Below are 15,358 nucleotides of genomic sequence, written 5' to 3' on the forward strand. Positions count from 1 at the left end.
GATTATGAACTGCTTCCGTCTTGTCCTCCACGACCTGCTACTGCTAGACTGCAAGAACAGGGACTGTACATTTACAATGGGCGGGTTTAAAGTCCAAGACATTTTACATTTACAACACTGTGTCCTTAAAGGGAATCTTTGAGCTCCAAAACACCACACAAACTAGAGTAAGTGGTGTATAGGGCAAGTGTCGCCTGGTCCGGTTATGTCATTTTTATCTTCATACTCACTTGCATGGTGCTTCCACAAATCAAATGCCTTGAGTGGGCTCCTCTTTGACTACCCTCCATTATGTGCGTGAGCGTGGCAGACAGAGATCGCAATAATGCCTGTACAAGCGTCATAGATGCTTGTTCAGGCCATTTTACTCCCTGGAAAAAGTCAAAGGCGTACTAATATGGCCTAGACTTCTCCCTGCCACTCATCAGCGCAGGGCGCGCTGTAAACAGCACAGGCAGCGCAGCGATGCTGCCTGAAACAACCAATAACAAAGCTCCTTACAGCTAGGAGATTTGTTATTGGTTGGTTTGATGGGCTGCCGGAGTGATACAGACCTCTGCAGCAGGGGAAGCTGGCGGGAGATGGAAGGTGGAGGGGTTAGCTCCCGGGGGTTTCTATAGTAAGGGGAGAGAGGTGCTCTGTGCTGGATCAGGCACATAAGGGTGGGTTTTTGTCAAACGTTTAACGTAAATAAAAACTGTATACATTAACGGACGCCCTATATATTCTGGGACCATTTTCAATTATCCAATATATATAAAAAAATAAACTTTTTTTGCAGAATGGGACCATGTTTTTCCATTCGCAAAAGCACATGTAGGCTAACATACTTTTTTTTTTACAATGGAACTCTATGGTGACGGATTCAACAGTATGGCATCTGTCTGAGGCGTCTGTTAACATATATATGTTTTTTTTGTGTACATTAAATGTATGACAAAAACGTGATGTGAACCCAGCCTTTTTACCAGACAAAAAAGTGCTGCATATAAGGCTATTTTGTCCGGTCTTTTTGACGGAATCTGCAACAGAGGCTCCAAACGCAGCAAGTAGGCCTACATATTAGGCCTGCATATTATGTTTTTGAACTACTTCAACTTTTGTTGGTGAATTGTACGAGGAGTATTTTTACTCTTCTGGAAAAAATGTAGTGTGACCTCTGACGGAAGACTTCCAAATGCATTTTACTGCTGGATTGTCGGACCACAGCGTCAGAATGCAAGCGAGTATGAAGTTAAAAATGACATAATTGGACTCAGCACCACTTACTCTACTTTGGGGGTGTATTGGAGCTGACAGATTCCCTTTAACAGGATATGGGGTGAATACTAATGCGCGCTTACATTATGGTACATGGGTACTGAGAAGCAGTGAATGCAGCGCATTCCGGTCCCCTGCCATTGGGTAGTGCACGCGGCAGGATAGATGGAGCGGGATCCTAGAGCGGAGGTGGCGCCCTGGGCAGGAAAAGTAAGTGGATTATTTTTATTTTTTTTCCCTCTGAGCAAGATGTTCTGTACTGAGGACTGGGGGTCATTCACATTAGTGGTCTGATTTGAGGTCTGAATGGGAGGATTCTGATTCATATTGGGGCTCTGATCTAGGGTCTGGGAGGGGTCATTCACATTGGGAGCTGAGGTCTGATCTGAGGTGTTATTGGGGTCTTATTAACATTGGGGGTCTGAATGGGGCTCTCAGCTGAGGTCTGATTACCATTGGGGTCTGATCTGAGGTCTAATGAAAAATATATATTTTTCTTATTCTCCTCCTGCAAAACGTAGGTGCGTCTTAGGGGTGGGCGATATAGGCTCTATGCGATATAAATTTGTGCCACGATATGGATTTTGTGCATATCGCGGGCACAGTGGAGAAGGAGGGAGTCCCTCCCTCCCCACTGTGCGCGGCTGCCGCTGACCACCAATGAGAACAGAGTAGGAGGAGGAGGGGAGGGACTGTGGCTACTGTGCCACCAATGAATGTGCCGGCCATATCCCACAGGGTCCCCATCATTGGTGGCAGCGGGCAGTTCCGATCGGAGTCCCAGCAGTGCAATGCTGGGGCTCCGATCGGTTACCATGGCAGCCAGGAGTCACGCTACTGAAGTCCTGGCTGCCAAGGTATGTTAGTGAGCAGCATTATACTCACGTGCGCCGTGGGCCGCCGGTCGCTCCTTCTTCTGTCTGTGCGGCGCATTGCTAATGCTTATAGCATTAGCAATGCGCCGCACAGACCTATGAGAAGAAGGAGCGACCGGCGGCCACGGCGCACGTGAGTATAATGCTGCTCACTAACATACCATCGCAGCCAGGACTTCAGTAGCGTGACTCCTATCTGCCATGGTAACTGATCGGAGCTGCCCACTGTCACCAATGATGGGGGGGGGGGGGACCCTGTGGCCACTGCCACCAATGATTAATACTGGGGAGCGAGGGGGGGGGGTAGGTTAGGGTTACCAGAGGGGGCTGATAAGAGGGAGAGGCTGGGGGGGGCGGATCAGAGGCTGGCTGCCATGGTCAGCTCCCTGCTGTTGTGTGCACAAGGGCAGCAGGGAGAGTGTAAAGTCATATTCACCCTAATAGAGCTCTATTAGGGTGAATATGATAAGGGTTCTAGCCCTTAAGGAGGCTAATAGTTATTAAATAAAAAGTAAAAAAAAAAAAAAAGTTTAAACATCCCCCCCAAATATATAAAATTATATCGCAATATAGATTTTAGGCCATATCGCCCACCCCTAGTGCGTCTTATATGGCGAAAAATATGGTACTTCTTTGTTCAGTCAAAATGTATACCTGCAAACAAATCCTGGTCATCATCATCATCCAGGAAGAGTCCATTTTCTCTTGCCGTTTCGTGGACAACCTCCTTCTGGGGCAGTGGAGCAATCACTTCTTTGCTCTGAAAAAAAAATAAAAAATAAATCAGACAGTGAGATGAACATAACAGGCCAAGTGAACACAAGTATTGCGAATTCAGGGGAACATGGTGAAACTTTCCACAGACCAGCTGCTAAGATTACAAACAGGATCTGAGCAGCAGGTTTTCCGTATTAGCTGTAGGACGTATTAGGTGTTACATTTCGGTTATACTGGTTAGACGAGCCAACAAGCGAAATATGAACTATGCTACCGGACTGGCCCAGCTAAAACATGCTCATCCAATCCAACCACATGTGCCTATTATGTAGAATTTGGGTGTATTTACACACACACTTTTACTGCCTATAGGCTATAAATGTTCGAGCAGTTTGTGTTTGTCTCTGCAAGGATGTTTCTGAATCAAATGCAAAATGGCTAAAATGGAAGCAAAATGTGCATATCGGATAGCTAAAGTATCTGCTATTCGACTGATACAAGACTGATTGTCTATATACATAAAAATCTAAAGCTGTCATGTCTGGAAGTTCCTGGCAGCTATAAAATGTGTGAATGGCCTTGGTGCAGACTATAAACTGACAATCTCATTGCTGCTGCTCCGGCAGTATTATACTAGCACACAGTGTGCACTCTGCATGGCCTACTAGAGACACTGATGACACATGTGTACTCCACTGGACAGATCCCGTAAACTGCAAATACAAATGCCACCGACCGTGGATATACAGTCTCCAGTAGGTTCCATTCAGCTCTTGGATGGATTTAGGGATCACCACCACCAATGCTTCTCTCATAGAGCTAGGTAAAATACCTGTCCTATAAGATTCATTAAACACCTGTAGGAGATGCGGGAGCAAAACTTCTTGATGTTTTTTGTAGAATTCCCCAGGCAAACCATCTCCCCCAGGTGCTTTTCCGTTTGGAAGCGACTGCACCGCCAATACCATCTCTTCCAATTGAATGTCCCCATTAAGTAATACCCTCTGATCATCAGACAGGCTGGGCATCTGGATAGTATGCAGGTATTGCTCTCTGTCACTACAGTCAATCCCTAGTCTGGACTTATAGACATCTGCATAGTACTCATGGAATATGTTCATTATGTTATCATCTCCCGATACCTGTACGCCCATTTTATTAGTTATTCTCAATACACAAGATGGGCCCAATTGGGTCTTAATAATAGTAGCTAGTAGGTGACCCGTACATTCCCCTTCCATAAAATAATGTTGAGTCTTAAAAAAAAATTGTCCCCAGCCCTACTAATCAAATGTTCCTTCAGTAGATCTTGCACCCCCGTCCAGTGCGAGGAATTTTCTAGGGAGGGGTCAGAGATGTACTTAGCTTCCGTAGTCGGAAGTGCCCTGCTTTTAGTTTTATGGGAACTAATCCGTTTAATGTATGTCCTTCTTATATAAGCTTTCATTGTATCCCAGATAATGGAGTGACTAGCTGAACCTTCATTATTGGTAAAAAAGTCAGTCAGAGCAGCAGATATCACAGTACCAGTATCAACTAACTGGATCCAGAAAGGGTTTAGTCGCCATGGTTGTCTCGGACCCGATAACTCTCCCCCTAAATCCAGTACTACCAATAACGGGGAGTGGTCGGAAATACTACGGGGTAAGTACCTAACATCCTGGACCTTATCTAACACTCCCTTAGATCCCACAGCGAGATCTATCCTAGAAAGAGAACTATGTGATGACGAGTAGCAGGAGTATTGCTTCACACCGGGATTTCTGGACCTCCACAAAGCATACAAGTCTATTTCAGCGAGCGTCTTGGCTAATGAGGATTGGAATTTATCTAGAGATTTGTCCAAGAACATATTAAAATCACCAATTATGAGAACTGGCAGATCTGGAAATTTGGAAGTGAAGGATAATACTTTTTTGAGAACTTCCCAGGAATATGGGGGAGGTATATAAACGGCCACTAGTATCATTTGGTAATGAAACACAGAGCAGTTAATACATATAAAGCGACCCTCCTCATCCACATGTACCTCCCTCGATATAAAGGGAACATTTCTATGCACCAACACGCTGCGTGGAGTAGGAGGAATGAAACTTCTGTGCCACCCAAGCCTTATGAATAAGATGTGTTCTCTCAGAAGTGAGATGAGTTTCTGAGAGGCACAGAATTGCCGGTTGATACGTTTGCAAGGCATAAAAGACGGCATTGCGTTTAGCAGGTTGGTTCAGCCTCTCACATTCCCGGCCATTATTCTAAGGGTACCCATTTAGGTTTTTAAACCATAGCAGTACAGGTCCATAGGCAGCCTCGCCCCGGTCATACACATAGAACCACTGGTGTCTAGTCAATAAGGTCTCACAGTCCCTCCCACCCTCCCCTCCGCCTTCCCAACCCATACAGAACAAATAAAGACATTTCACATACACCTGAAACCCTGGGGAAAATAATTTCCGGAACTTGGGGAATACAAACAGATATGCAATAGCAAACAAGGGGAACGTTAAATAAAAAACTAGAGCAAGTGGCATACATTCCCGGCTATGCTAGCATATATCAGATCTCCCCCTTATAGTATACCACTCCTAACTGATGAAAAGGACATAGTGCTAACATTAATAAAGGCCGTCTCCAGTACTGGGTAGAGCCTTGACTCAAGCACTCAGTCTGCCCCCCACACCATTATGTGCAGGCATCTAACCAACAACATGACCCCGCATTTATCAACTGTCCATATAGACAAAAGGTAGAAGGTGACAGCAGAATAACTTGCGGCAATCAGCAGATTAAGGGCCCTCCCTTAAATCCTTTTCAGTGGAGTCCAACCACTGACATGCCGCACCCGGATACTCAAATAAGTGCGTTTTATCTTTCGCCACAACTCACAGTTTCGCAGGATATAGCATAAAATATGGAAGCTGTAATAGTCGCAGTCTGCGTTTAACATCAATAAAACGTGCACGCTTCTTTTGGACGTCAGGTGAGAAGTCAGGAAACAAAGATCAGGTTCCCATCAATAGACAAATCAGTGCAGTCTCTTGCTCCTATCAAAATGGCATCCCGGTCACGAAAATGGAGGACTCTAAGCAATAAAGGGCGCGGTGGTGCACCTGGTGGTGAGGGGCGAAACAGCCCCCTGTGTGCCCGTTCCACAGCAAACAGAGGAGACAGCTTTTCCTTTCCTATATTTTCTGTTAGCCACTTTTCCACAAATGTAGCAGCATCTGTTCCTTCGGTACGTTCAGGCACACCAATCATGCGCACATTATTTCGCCGCAGCCTGTTTTCCAGGTCGTCAGTTTTGGAGATAAGCATGGCGACATTGTGAATCGCCCGCTGCATGTCCCTTTTAACTGGCGGCATTTGGTCTTCCAAATCACTTAAGCGGCCCTCCATACGCTCTTTGACTTGCCTCATGTCTTGCCTTAGTAGCCCTATATCCTCTTTCAGGCCACCCACATTGGTAGTAAGCGCAGTGATTGCATTATTGCATGGTAACACCGCTGAAAAGACATCCTTGATAGTAGGCTCAAGCGCTGAGGCGGCCATCCTGCCATTAAGATCACTGACCTCAGAGTCCTCTGGAATGTTGTCATCTTGCGATGGAGGCACTGGAGCATTCCTCTTAACAGCGGCAGCGTATGCGTTCAGGGCCGACGCAGGATGAACAGATTCAGTGGTGTGAGCAAACTTTTCCAGTCGCGCTGCCACATCCAGCAGCTTCACTGACTGTCCGGCGCCATCTTGCATTGCTGGGGTGACGCTTTCACCGTCCTTTCCCTCCTTCTCTTTGGCCTTTTGACGGCGCATGGCGGAGCGGTACGGTAGCAGGACCCCTGGGGAAGCACTTGGTTGTATCGGTGAGCCGTTACAGCCCCAGATGGACGGGGAGAAGAATGGATTTCAGGGTGTTCAGCCGGGAGCTCAGCTCTGCACGTCCTCTCACATCGCCAGTCAGGCCACGCCCCCCCCAATTGCTCAGTTAGTTAAAGAGGACCTTTCACCGATCCTGACATTGTGAACTAAGTATCATAACATATACAGCGGCGCCCAGGGATCTCACTGCACTTACTATTATCCCTGGGCGCAGCTCCGTTCTCCCGTTATGTCCTCCGGTATGTTCGGGGACTTGGTTATAGTAGGCGGAGACTTAGGGGACTTGGTTATAGTAGGCGGAGTCTGCCCTTGTTCTGCTGGGCGTCTCCTTCTCCTAGGCTGTAGCGCTGGCCAATCGGGTTTTTTCTCCCAGGCTGTGAGCTCTGCGATGCAATTGGCCAGCTCTAGAGCCTAGGAGAGAGAGACGCCCAGCAGAACAAGGGCAGACTCCGCCTACTATAACCAAGTCCCCGAACATACCGGAGGACATAAAGGGAGAACGGAGCGGTGCCCAGGGATAATAGTAAGTGCAGTGAGATTCCTGGGCGCCGCTGTATATGTCATGATACTGAGTTCACAATGTCAGGATCGGTGAAAGGTCCTCTTTAATTACCCTTTATCCTGTGGATAAAGGGCAACTTTAAATCTTGGCTCAACCCCTTTAACAATACTTATCACTTATAGCTCCCTGCATTCACACCGGCACACAATGTCCTTAGTGAACAGCAGTGAAGACTGAGGTTAAGAGATGACATGATTGTGCCTAATAGAGTCCCTGATAAAGCAGTGGTCACCAAGGACATGCAGATCATCCCACAAGATGGGATGTCTCCATCCGAGTTCCTGGCTCCTGAGTCATAGCTGGATGCTGCGCACCAGTCATGGGTTCTGGGAGGTCAATAAAAAGCCATTCTTTTCATACGGTGAATGCGAAGCTTGTTGGATAATTCCTGCAGCCTCTGAAATGTTTTCCATCAGCAAAATGTTCTGTAACCTTGCCAAAAGCACAGCTTATATAGAAACAGTAGAGATCTGTACTGTTCACACAATAGCAGAAGGTGAGTGGGCTTCATGTGCTGCCCCCAATACAAACAGTTCTTACAGGAACAGTGATTCATTTCTATGGGACCATGCACACGTCTGTATTTTCTGTGGATGCGTGTGGCCGTTCTGTAAATTATAGAACACATCCTATTCTTGTCTGTGTTAATGGACGAAAATCGGTTTCTATTGAAGGGAGTGAGAAATATGAATGCACAGAGAATCTATCGGCATGATGAGGCCTAATGCTCTGCCATGCGCTCAACTCCAGTTCATCATAGCCAAGAATAATACACAGACAAGTCACATTATTATGACCAGCAGCTAATATCCATAACCCTAATATCTCGTGCAGCTCAAACAACAGCTAGACGGGCTGGGAGTAGGGTTGCACCGGGTATCGAATTACCGATACCCAATCAATACTTATGTACCGGTATCGATTCGATACCGGCATTTGCCATTTACCGATACTAGGCTGCGCTACTGCACAGCCTAGTATCAGAGAACATGGCATGTGCTGCTCTCAGCTCCCGCCATGTTCCCACACCAGTACAGGGGAGAAGGAAGCAGTCTCTCCCTTCCCCCTGTGCAGCTGCTGCCCCTGCCACCAATGAGAGGAGAGAGAGGCGGAGGAGGGGAGGGGCTGTGGCCACTGCACCCCCAACGAAGATAATTAATGTTTAAGACAGATACAGGAGGCGGGTGCCGTCGGCAGAATCACATAGCCGGCACCAGACCTTTATGACAGGGAGCTGCGATCAGCGGCAGTTAACCCCTCAGGTGTATATAGTAGCGTCGGGGGGATGCGCTGTCCATGGCAGCGTCGGGGGGGGATACGCTGTCCATGGCAGCGTCGGGGGGGGGGATGCGCTGTCCATGGCAGCGTCGGGGGGGGGGGGGGGGGGGGATGCGCTGTCCATGGCAGCGTCGGGGGGGGGGGGGGGGGGGGGGGATGCGCTGTCCATGGCAGCGTCGGGGGGGGGGGGGATGCGCTGTCCATGGCAGCGTCGGGGGGGGGATGCGCTGTCCATGGCAGCGTCGGGGGGGGGGATGCGCTGTCCATGGCAGCGTCGGGGGGGGGGGGATGCGCTGTCCATGGCAGCGTCGGGGGGGGGATGCGCTGTCCATGGCAGCGTCGGGGGGGGATGCGCTGTCCATGGCAGCGTCGGGGGGGGGATGCGCTGTCCATGGCAGCGTCGGGGGGGGATGCGCTGTCCATGGCAGCGTCGGGGGGGATGCGCTGTCTATGGTAGCGTCGGGGGGGGGCGCTGTCTATGGCAGCAGTGATGTTTAGTGTATGAGGTTGGTTAAATGTAAAATTGTGTACATTTATTTCTGCATAGGAGACTAGCAATGGTTTCCCTGCAGAAATATTAGCCTCATAACGTTATGGGGGCCTATGCATTATATATCTGAATTACCGCAAAATTCCTACTCCTCCTCGGCTAAAAATACTCCTCAAAATTGTTAAGAGGAGTATTTATACTCTTCTGGAAAAAATGTAGTGCGACCTCTGGTCCCCTACCCTCCTCTTCATTGGTAGCAGCTTCTTATCGGAGCCCCAGTGTGATCCTGGGGCTCCGATCGGTTACCATGGCAGCCAGGATGCTATTGAAGCCCTGGCTGCCATAGTCGGCTCCCTGCTGCTGTGTGCACTATGCACAGGGCAGCAGGGAGAGTGTGAAGTCCTATACACCCTAATAGAGCTCTATCAGGGTGAATAGGACAAGGGTTCTAGCCCCTAAGGGGGGAAATGGTTATTAAGTAAAAAAAAAAAAAAAAAAAAAAAAAAGGATATATATATATATATCCTTTTTTTTTTTTTTTTTTTTTTTTTTTTTTTACTTAATAACCATTTCCCCCCCTTAGGGGCTAGAACCCTTGTTATATATAAAACAATAAATAAACATATTACATATCGCCACGTCCAGAAATTCCAAACTATTAAAATATTTTTTTGGTGAACGCCGTACCAGAAAAAAATAAAAATAAAATAAAAACTGCACAATTCGCCTTTTTTTTGTCACCTTGTCCCCCCAAAAAATAGGATAGGACTGTTCAATTATGGGCCGGACATTCCATAAAATGTGCAATGCACGCAGCTTTTTGGGAGTTTTATTTTTTTCACGTGGTATCAAATGGTATTAAGTATCGCATTCGCAATACTTTTTTATGGTATTGAAATCAAATAAAAATTTTGGTATTGTGACAACCCTAGCTGGGAGTGACTTAATCAGGTCTTAGAAGGTTGTCCCAGGTATCTGGAGCCATGCTGACTGCAGTGTATCGCAAACCTGCTGGAGGGTGCGTGGTGGAGGGTCCATAGAGCAAACATGACAATCAAGGTACCTCAAAAGCTCAATTGGGTTTAAGTTCGGGGAATTAGGGGTCCGGGTAGTACTTGGAGGTCCTGTTCATGCTCTTCCAACCAACGCTGAACATTTCTAGCCGTGTGACTGGAAGATCCCATCCTCCGCAGGGAAGACAATCAGTGTCCATCCGTTCAATGAAGCAGAAGACTTGCAGGAGAAGGCAACCCTTTGCTAATCAGTGGAGGTCCAATTCCAATATTGCTGCAAAAATGAAAGCCTTTTCTGCTGATGCAACTTTGTTGCAGTGACCATCTATCTGCTTCGGAGCTCCATACGCAGTAGGGTTCTCTGAACTGTTTTAGGCCTCTTTCACACTTGCGTTGTTGGGATCCGGCATGCACTTCCGTTGCCGGAGGTGCCTGCCGGATCCGTAACAACGCAAGTGTACTGAAAGCATTTGAAGACGGAACCGTCTTCCAAATGCTTTCAGTGTTACTATGGCACCCAGGACGCTATTAAAGTCCTGGTTGCCATAGTAGGTGCGGGGAGCGGGGGAGCGGTATACTTACAGTCCGTGCGGCTCCCGGGGCGCTCCAGAATGACGTCAGAGCGCCCCATGCGCATGAATGACGTGATCCATGTGATCACGTGATCCATGCGCTTGGGGCGCCCTGACGTCACTCTGGAGCGCCCGGGGAGCCGCACGGACGGTAAGTATGCTGCTCTCCCGCTCCCCGCTACACTTACCATGGCTGTCAGGACTTTAGCGTCCCGGCAGCCATGGTAACTATTCAGAAAAAGCTAAACGTCGGGTCCGGCAATGCGCCGAAACGACGTTTAGCTTAAGGCCGGATCCGGATCAATGCCTTTCAATGGGCATTGATCCCGGATCCGGCCTTGCGGCAAGTCTTCAGGATTTTTGGCCGGAGCAAAAAGCGCAGCATGCTGCGGTATTTTCTCCGGCCAAAAAACGTTCCGTACCGGAACTGAAGACATCCTGATGCATCCTGAACGGATTACTCTCCATTCAGAATGCATTAGGATAATCCTGATCAGTATTCTTCCGGCATAGAGTCCCGACGACGGAACTCTATGCCGGAAGACAATAACGCAAGTGTGAAAGAGCCCTAAGGCTACTTTCACACTAGCGGCAGGACGGATCCGACAGGCTGTTCACACTGTCGGATCCGTCCTGCCGCTATTTCGCCGTGCTGCCGGACCGCCGCTCCGTCCTCATTGACTATAATGGGGACAGGGGCGAAGCTCCGATGCAGCACGGCGAGAGGTCGCCGGACTAAAAGTACTGCATGTCCGACTTTTTAGTCCGGCGACCTCTCACCGCGCACTGCCGTGCTGCGCCGGAGCTCCGCCCCGTCCCCATTATAGTCAATGGGGACGGAGCAGCGGTCCGGCGAAATAGCGGCAGGACGGATCCGACAGTGTGAACAGCCTGTCGGATCCGTCCTGCCGCTAGTGTGAAAGTACCCTAAGGCCTCATGCATACGACTGTTGTGTGTTTTGCTGTCCGCAAATTGCGGATCCGCAAAACACGGATGGCATCCGTGTGCGTTGCGCAATTTTCAGAACAGTGCGGACAGCCATTAATATAACTACCTATTTTTGTCCGCAAAACGGACAAGGATAGGACAGGTTATATTTTTTGGGCGGACCACGGAACGGAGCAACGGATGCGGAAAGCACACGTGCTGTCCGTATCTTTTGTGGACGCATTGAAGTGAATGAGTCCGCATGCAAGCTGCAAATACTGCGGCTCGTGTGCATGAGGCCTTAGACACACGTCTGGTAGTCCCATCTCATGTTGGTGGTGAGCTGCTCTACTATTGCACGTCAGACCGTCCAAGCGTACCTTCATAGCCGACGTTCACATCTCACATCAATGGCATGTGGAACTCCGCAGTTTCAACATTTCTTAATCGTAATGGTGCCACTTGTTCATTCACCATACACTTTCACTACAGCAGCACGAGAGAACTGCACAGCTTCAGAAATATTCCCCCGACAGCCAATAATCATCCCTTTTTGCAACTCTGATAAATCTCTTTTACCCATTTCAGCAACGAGGGCTATGTGTACCCACCAAGCCAGCTCACAACACGTGACTTCCTTCATGATCTAGGCGCTGCCGACGTCGAAAGTAGGACGGTGTATATGTTCAGTTCTTAAAGGGATTCTGTCACCAGGATTTCACTTACTGAGCTGTTAACATGACCACATCAGTCTCCACGATTTATATTACAATCTACTAGTATTACTGCCCTGTGTCTTGTAATTTGTCTATGAAATTGCTTTTATTAATATGCAAATTACCTAAATAAGGAGCCCAAGGGGCTGTCCCTCTGTCTGTTGGAGCCCAGCCGCACCCCTTCTCCTTGAGCCCAGCACCGCCCACTGCTAATTTATTCACTCCTCATCGCCGACCTCATATGCCTGGTGCGCTGTAATCTCGCGCATGCGCTGTGGATAGACCTGGCACTGTGGATAGACCTGGCACTGTGTATGGCTCTGTTATGGCAGCACTGAGTATGGCTCTGTTTTGGGAGCACTGTTATTCAGTCACTGTTACGGTGGCACTGTAACAGGTCTGCAATACACGGGCACCGGCCGTGTGCATCCTGCATCATGGATCGCGGACCCATTCACTTCAATGGGTCCACAATCTGGGAGATGCGGAACGGAGGCACGGAACCGAAGCCCACGGAAGCAGTACTTTTTTTCAAGTTGAATGGGTCTGGATCTGTCTGCGGCCGTCGTACGGATGTTGCCGTAAATTGGGAACGCAAATTTAGGTCCCCAATGCATGGAATAGCCAGCACGCGGTTGTGAGCATGAGCCCTTACTGTAACTTTCATACTCCTCCTCGGCTAAAAATACTCTTCAAAAATGTAAGAGGACCTGTCTGTTTCAGTAACCACTTCCATTCCCTGTGTGATAATTCTGCAGCATCTCTTCTTATGACTATGCTGCACAATTCCTCTCTTATTCCTGCTGGAAGTTTATGGATAACAGTTGGGGGGTGTCCCTACAAAGTGTGCCACTGGCATCTCTCACTGGACAATGTGAGTGTGCAGGGTCACATAGCTGGCACCCAGAATCTGACAGGGAGCTGCGATCAGTTAACCCCTCAGGTGCCGCACCAGAGGTTAACAGCCGCGGATCGCAGCGCCTTGTCATAGAGGTCAGGTGCCGGCTATATCATTCTGCCGCTGGCACCTGCCTCCTGTATTTGGATTAATGGGTGAGTTATCTTCATTGGTGGCTCAGTGCACCCCCCCCAGTATTAAAGTCATTGGCGGCAGTGGCCACAGGATCCCCTCCCCCTCATTGGTGGCAGTGGCAGCTTCTGATCGGAGCCCCAGCAGTGTAATCCTGCAGGGACAGTGTGAAGTCCTATTCACCCTGATAGAGCTCTATTAGGGTGAGCAGGACAAAGGATGAAAAGATCTCAGGTTCTAGCCCCTAAGGGGGGTAATAGTAAGTAAATAAAAAGTTTAAAAAAAAAATAAAAAAAAACACCAAAATACTAAAAGTTTAAATCGCCCCCTTTCCTAATTTTATAGATAAAAAAATATATATATATCGCCACGTCCAAAAAGTCCAAACGCTGTAACAGAAAAAAAAAAAAACTGCATTTCGCCATATTTTTTTGTCACCTTGTTCCCCCAAAAAATAGGATAGGACTGTTCAATTATGGGCTGGACGTTCCATAAAATGCAGAATGCACGCGGCCTTTTTGGTGTTTTTTTTTTTTACGTGGTATCGAATATCGCAATACTTTTTTATGGTATCGAAACCGAATGAAAATTTTGATATCGTGACAGTATGTGGCCCCTAAGCTTTTCAGACGTATGTGGCCCCTAAGCTTTTCAGACGTGCAGACGTATGTGGCCCCTAAGCTTTTCAGACGTGCAGACGTATGTGGCCCCTAAGCTTTTCAGACGTGCAGACGTATGTGGCCCCTAAGCTTTTCAGACGTGCAGACGTATGTGGCCCCTAAGCTTTTCAGACGTGCAGACGTATGTGGCCCCTAAGCTTTTCAGACGTGCAGACGTATGTGGCCCCTAAGCTTTTCAGACGTGCAGACATATGTGGCCCCTAAGCTTTTCAGACGTGCAGACATATGTGGGCCCCTAAGCTTTTCAGACATGCAGACATATGTGGCCCCTAAGCTTTTCAGACGTGCAGACGTATGTGGCCCCTAAGCTTTTCAGACGTGCAGACATATGTGGCCCCTGACTAGTGTCAGCTGAACCATGACACCAGTGATGGAGGGGCTCCAGCAGGCCTGGGCCAGTGACGTCCCCTCCTCACAAGGGCCTCCTGTATGCATAGACAGGACAACCTACCTGTCACCAACCTCCATGACAGCACAGACATGATGGGACCTGACACCAGCCAGCGCTACTTCACTCCAACTTCCAGTTACTCACCGCCCCGGTAAAGATGTCCTCTCCCTCTGTGTCACTGTCAGTGCCCGCAGCCTCCTCATCTTCATCCAGTTCCGGGGGACTGTGCTGTACGACTCCACTTTCATCCGCCATCACTGGAGCTGCCGGAAGCGGGGGGATTACACAGGAACTCCGGCCAGCAGCGGACTCAGGGCGATGGCGAGCTGACGTCAGGCACCGAGGGGAAAAGCAAAACTAATGTGGAGCAGCGCCCCCGTGCGGTGGAATGCCGCCAATGACCATACAAGCCTCTGATCCAGCACCCAGCCGTGTTTGTGGTCAGGGAGAGAAAATCGCAAGACAAAACCATGTAAAATGTGCGGTATTTCTACCTTTGAAAGGGATTTATCTAAAAAAATAAATAAATAAATGGTTGGTTTATCCCCCTTAAAGGGGTTTTGGGACTTTTCCAAAAGTGTTTAATATTAAGTGCAAAATCCATGTACCTTTTCCTCTCCGCGCTGGTCGCTCCTTCTTCAGACCCAGAATGGATGACCTCTGGACCATGTTCGCTACACCACTGCAGCCATGCACTTGGCCTTAGCAGCGAGGTCCCCATTTTTCATACCTGAGGTGTCACTTTATGTGGTAATATGCTTTTACTTCTCCAAGCAATTGTGAGACTGCTTATCCGTGACAGGTTGTACCTTATGGCGAAGGTAAGTTTTGGTCGATGTATTTTGTTTTTATTTATGAAAATCCAAAATTTTGAGTCACAGTACTTTCACACTATTTCATTTCATAGAGAATGGTGTAATTAGCAAATTTCTAAATCACTTAAAAAAAAATAAAAAATCTGCTATCCCTCCTT

At 48.3% G+C, this 15,358-nt stretch overlaps 1 protein-coding gene across 1 annotated transcript in view; it reads right to left on the minus strand.

Annotated features, from left to right (window-relative positions):
• The window catches only part of SNX1 (sorting nexin 1), an 80,157-nt gene extending 65,439 nt beyond the window's left edge, over nucleotides 1-14,718 (minus strand). The window contains 2 exon segments of the mRNA XM_040413775.1: nucleotides 2,790-2,895; nucleotides 14,530-14,718. Of these exon segments, the coding sequence (XP_040269709.1) occupies nucleotides 2,790-2,895; nucleotides 14,530-14,640 (217 nt within the window). The 5' untranslated portion in view covers nucleotides 14,641-14,718.
• Between the last annotated feature and the right edge of the window lie 640 nt (nucleotides 14,719-15,358).

This window comes from Bufo bufo, chromosome 1 (assembly GCF_905171765.1).
Source record: "Bufo bufo chromosome 1, aBufBuf1.1, whole genome shotgun sequence".
Lineage (NCBI taxonomy): Eukaryota > Metazoa > Chordata > Amphibia > Anura > Bufonidae > Bufo > Bufo bufo.